Below are 5,470 nucleotides of genomic sequence, written 5' to 3'. Positions count from 1 at the left end.
GAGTTAATTGCAGCAACGGAAGCTTGTAAGGAGTTGCTATGGATGAAAAAGTTTTTGAGGGAGCTTGATTTCAAGCAACAACAATATGTGTTGTTTTGCGATAATCAGTGTACTATTCACCTTGCTAAGAACTCTTCATTTCATTCGAGATCGAAACACATTAATGTAAGGTACCATTGGATAAGAGATACTCTTAATGACAAGTTGCTAGCACTTGGGAAAATTCACACCAATGATAATGGCTCTAATATGTTAACGAAGGCTCAAGCCAAGGGAGAAGCATGAGACTTGTTGCTCGATAGTCAGGATGGCGAATCCCTCCACCTAGTCGGGAAGGGGGAGATTTGTTTGGTTGGGTTTCCCTCTTAAGTGGAGGATGGCCCAAACTTATGTAGCTCATGTGTGTTTTTATTAAACCCATAAGGAGAGACCCATTTGGGATAGGGTTTGCTAAACCTAATATCCTTTGTTGTTGCAAAGAGAGAATAATAAGAAAAAGATACAAGCAGCCGCCAGAAAAAGAGAGGGAAAGAGCTTAAAAAACCAGAATTTGAAAATTCCATCCAGCCTTGATCTATAGCTCCGATTGACAAGCGTTTGTGGTCCGATTGAGCTGAAATTTTGCAAGCATATCCATTACGCATGACTCTTCATTGTGAACGGTGGAGATTGGATTATGAGGATTTTGTATCAGTGTTTGGGCCCGTGAAAAGTAGCCTCTGTTTAGGTCAGATCTTTCTTTATTTCTTGTAAAAGTTGATTTGTGCCAAGAAATTGTATCTCTTGAAGGATAGCTGCTGATTGTATGCCTCTAGTTGAGACTAGAGAAGACTCATGTATTCCCGTTAGTGTTGATAGTGGAATTGTTTGAGTGGACTACGGTCCCGTGGTATTTTCCTTCTCACACCGAGAAAGTTTTTCCACGTAGAAAATCATGTGTATTGTGCTTGTGGTGTTTGAATATATATTTTCTGCATATATATTGCTGTATTTTATAGTTTCCTGCAAATTCACACAAAAAGGAAGTTTTGTGTATTGTTGTTTCTCCCAACAAAGACATGGGCGACAAAAGATATCGTGGCAACAAAATATGTTGAAGAGGGAAAAGTATAAGTGTGTTGGATGGAAAGGGCAGGAAAGCACTTGACTCTGTAAGTGAAGTTCAAGAACATAATGGGTATTTTGTAATTTCATAAAGTTTATAAGGGTTTAAGAGTCAATTCTTGCGTTGATAGTCAAATTTAACCCAGACCCTAATGACAGTCAAAGTAGTTTATAAGTTCAATACACTAAACTGAAATTTGTTAAACTTTCGGGAGAAATGTAAAAGCGACAAAATACACTAGTGAAGTTTCCTCTAAAAAGAATGTGTGCATATTTTTATTTGAAAAATAAAAATAAAAAATCCTTAGAGTTAGGTTTCAATGATTCCTTTTTTGTGTTAAAAGGAATGTGTGCATTTTTTTTGTTATTTGACAGAAAAGAAGCTTTCTTAAGACCTTTATCATCCACATTTCCAGCAAAATTCAGATGGGAGGGAATCTACATTTCCTTGAGTATCAGAATTCCTCCACTTGAGTGCAACCAAATGAGGTAATTTTTTTAGAATTCCCAAAAATCCTAAAGATTACCCACCTTCAAACACCCAGCAGTGTATTTTGAGTTTGCCCAGAGGGACAAAAGACGTCAAATTATTGGCCAATGATAGATAGTAAAGCATATGTTCCTATATAATTAAGAGTAGTACACCCTAGCTAAATGAGATGATACAAATACATTTTAAGTACCGAAACGCATATTTAGTATTGGAAGAAGAGATAGTCGAAGACCCAAATATATCGTGGGAGAATAGCAAGGATGAAACTTAACATGGTCATAATTACAAAAATTATTTGTTTTTTCACTTTTTTTAAAAAAAATAAAAATAAAGAAGAACCTGATAAGAAAATTCTTTATTGGAGCATTACTACAAGAATGCAATTCAAAATGGTACATAAAAGAAAGACTCGACGCTTACACCAAAACATTGACACAATTCTAAGGCATGTCACTAGCTAGGCAAGACTTATTTTTTTAAGTACAAGCACATTTTAGAAGACACAAAGAAAGGATGCATGATTTGGTAGGATTGGAATCATACGGTACTTAGAAATGATGTTGGACAAGGAGGGGCTGGGATATCAATGGTCCCTTCTAACATGAGTAGAACCTTCTTTATTGAAGGGCGGAGTGAGGGCTCATCCAGAATGCACCAAAATCCTACTTTAACCATTCTCTCTAATTGTCTCTTGTCAACCTTTTCATTATTCACTAGTCTACCTAGCTCACCACTCTCAAAGCATTGGTATGCCCATTCTTCAAGAATTGCTTCTTCCTCGGGAAGATTTTGGTCCACACTCTTTCGACAACATATAATTTCCAACAGCATAATTCCAAAACTATACACATCTACTTTGACTGTCACGGGTCGTTTCCGATGCCACTCTGGGGCAACATATCCTTTTGTCCCTCTAATGTCTGTAAAGGTTCTAGTTTGATCCGCCTTTAACAGCTTTGCCAATCCAAAGTCAGAGATTTTTGGGCACCTGTTTTCATCCATGAGTATGTTCTGGGGCTTTATGTCACAATGAATGATCTGTGGCTCACACTCCTCATGGAGATAAAGAATTCCTCTTCCTATGTTGAGAGCAATTTCCATTCTTTCATCCCAAGAAGGTTGTTTTTCAGGTGTGAAGAGTATATCCGCAAGTGACCCATTTGTCATGAACTCGTACACCAAAAGCCTGTTGGGTCCATCATGGCAATAACCCAATAGACGCACAAGGTTTTTGTGATGTGTTCTCCCAATAACTTTCATCTCTGTATGAAATTCTCTTTCCCGTTCGGCCAACAATTTGTCAAGCCTCTTGACGGCTACATTCTTCTCGCTGTCGCCATTCCTTATTGCCCCTTTATATACTGTCCCAAACGCTCCTCTGCCAAGCTCTTCCTTGAAACCGTCAGTCACTTTCTCAAGTTCTATGTAAGTGAATGATTTTGGAGCAAAATCCTCACGAAAGACAATGTCTCCATTATTAGATATCCTTTTGTATGACCAAACACGATATCTGTAAATTGCAATTCCAGAAATTGCTAAGACAATTAATGCAAAAGCAACAAATGAAACACTCACTATTATGATGTCCTCCTTTGGCAGATTTCTATCTATAGATGTACCCACCTTGATGAGGGCTACAGTTGAATCTCTTTGTAGTCTTCTCCCAAATCGCAATGGAAACCTTTGTTTTGTGCACACCCCGTCTTTGAACAGTGCAGCTTCACAGTTGCAGTCCTGCAAACATGCTTCTCTGCAATTCTCTTGTGTTGACGATATGAGAACCGAATAATTATTATTTTCCCATACGGTATTAGGCACTGCTTCCATGGTATTTTTGTTGTTTTTGCAACTTTCTGCAGTGAAATCCCTTTCACAGCCTGAACCCCAATCGCCTTGGTTGACCGATGCAAATCCAGGAAGACATTTGCAACCAACGCCCTGAACATTTAAATCACAATATCCATTAAACCCACATAGACCCTTTGGCGCACACTTGTCATCTGGCCTAGACCATGCGATTCATTCTGATTCATATTGTGAGAGTATAGCCGCAAGATGCCATCGAGGTCAATTGTCAATCGGTAGACAAAACCTTTTGTAGAACTTTCTCCCGATGTTAGATTCCATATATAAGCGCCAGCGCCATTGAGCAAATAGAGATGACCATCATCATCAAGTTTTAGTATCACATCATTTCCTTGTCCATTTATACCAACTGACCAATAACCATAATCTGTTGTGTATGGAGTTCCAATTGGGTACATTGCGAGATATCCATCTTCTTGCATCAAGAGACGAAATATGCCGGTTGACTGGTTAGAGTGCGAAACACTGGAATACAACACTTGTCCGGCGGAAATATTCTGCATTGGTAAAAGGGTGTCGGTTGGGTAATCGAAACTCTGCCATACTATCTGATTAGTAGAATTATAGAGAACAAAGTTGCCGGAGTCAAGCATCGATGCTGAGCTGGCACCTACCGGGAAACTGGCAAGGCCCGTCTCTGTGCCTTGTGCCGATTGCAGAACCAGTCGTCCATTACTTTTGAAATTCAATTTAAAATCAGCTGGAATTGGAGGTTTGTCTCGGTCGGCTGTCCAAACCACTGTCTTCTGTGGAAGCCCGGCAAGAAAAATGCCTAGACCATAACCGTCGCCTTGCTTGTAGAATCCAAAGGCATATAGATGGGAAGGGGATAGCCATGAAGAGTTGACCGTAGCTGTCAACAAAGAGCCCGGCTTTATAATGGATTGAGTTTCTGCTGCGTTCGAAGATACCTGAGAGGAGAAGAAAAGGCATCATTGGAGAATAGTCGTTTCTGTATTATCATTTTCTGATGTATTCGGTTCTATTAGTTTTCTATACGAGTCAGTGAGAAATATTACCGAGCGTCTTGTGTGTACTGGTGACTCTCTTACCTTGAGTGGAGTAGTATTCAATAAAATTCCCTTCCTCATTTTTATGTCTTGCTCATTTAAAAGTATACATTAAATTAAATGATTAAATTTTATTTTGAACTCATGATCTTTAACTTGATACCATGTTAAATCACCACTTATTCCAAAAACTTAAGCTGGTAAGATGAGATAAATTTAATCATTTAATTTATACTTTAACACCAAGCTCCTATCACTACAAGAAACTGACTCATTAGGGGCGACTTATTAGGGGCGACTTTATAGTCGCCCCTAATACTCAACTATTAGGGGCGACTTTTAAAAGTCGCCCCTAATAGTCAATTATTAGCGTCCACATAAAAGTGGACGCTAATAATGGGTCGAAAGGTTGACTATTAGCGTCCACTTTACAGTGGACGCTAATAAGTCGACCCTAATATACACGCGGGAATTATTAAAGGGGCGCGAAAAATTTAAGAGGCCAAGAAAAAACTTTTAGTGTCCACAATAGTCGACCCTGATAGTACACCAATAGCGTCCACTTCAGTTGACGCTAAAAGCTTAAAAAAAAAAAACAAATAAAAAAAAAACAAATAAAAGATCAATAGGGTCGACTCTCAAAGTCGACCCTAATAGTTAAGTATTAGGGTTGACACAGTCGACCCTAAAGGGTACGTAGAAAAAATTAAAAAAAAAAATTAAAATTAAAATTGATGAGCAATAGCGTCCACTGAAGTCGACCCTAATGGGTAACTATTAGGGGCGACTTTATCGCCCCTAAAGAGTGGGTAAAAAACAATTAAAAAAAATTAAAAATTAAAATTTGAGCAATAGCGTCCACTAAAAGTGGACGCTAAAGACGCATCATTAGGGTCGACTTTCAAAGTCGACCCTAATGGGTAACTATTAGGGGCGACTTTATCGCCCCTAAAGAGAAGGTAAAAAACAATTAAAAAAAATAAAAAATTAAAATTGA

General features: G+C 38.4%; 1 protein-coding gene across 1 annotated transcript in view; it reads right to left on the bottom strand.

Annotated features, from left to right (window-relative positions):
- Positions 1-574: 574 nt before the first annotated feature.
- The window catches only part of LOC132164956 (G-type lectin S-receptor-like serine/threonine-protein kinase LECRK3), a 9,655-nt gene continuing 4,759 nt past the window's right edge, over positions 575-5,470 (bottom strand). Inside the window, exons 2-3 of the mRNA XM_059575474.1 lie at positions 2,146-3,602; positions 575-648 (exon numbers count right to left, since the gene is read on the bottom strand). Coding sequence (XP_059431457.1) covers positions 575-648; positions 2,146-3,602 — 1,531 coding nt within the window. The remainder of the gene's footprint in view (positions 649-2,145; positions 3,603-5,470) is intronic.

Source organism: Corylus avellana, chromosome ca11 (genome assembly GCF_901000735.1).
Source record: "Corylus avellana chromosome ca11, CavTom2PMs-1.0".
NCBI lineage: Eukaryota > Viridiplantae > Streptophyta > Magnoliopsida > Fagales > Betulaceae > Corylus > Corylus avellana.
This window is presented reverse-complemented; position numbering and strand designations above follow the sequence as displayed.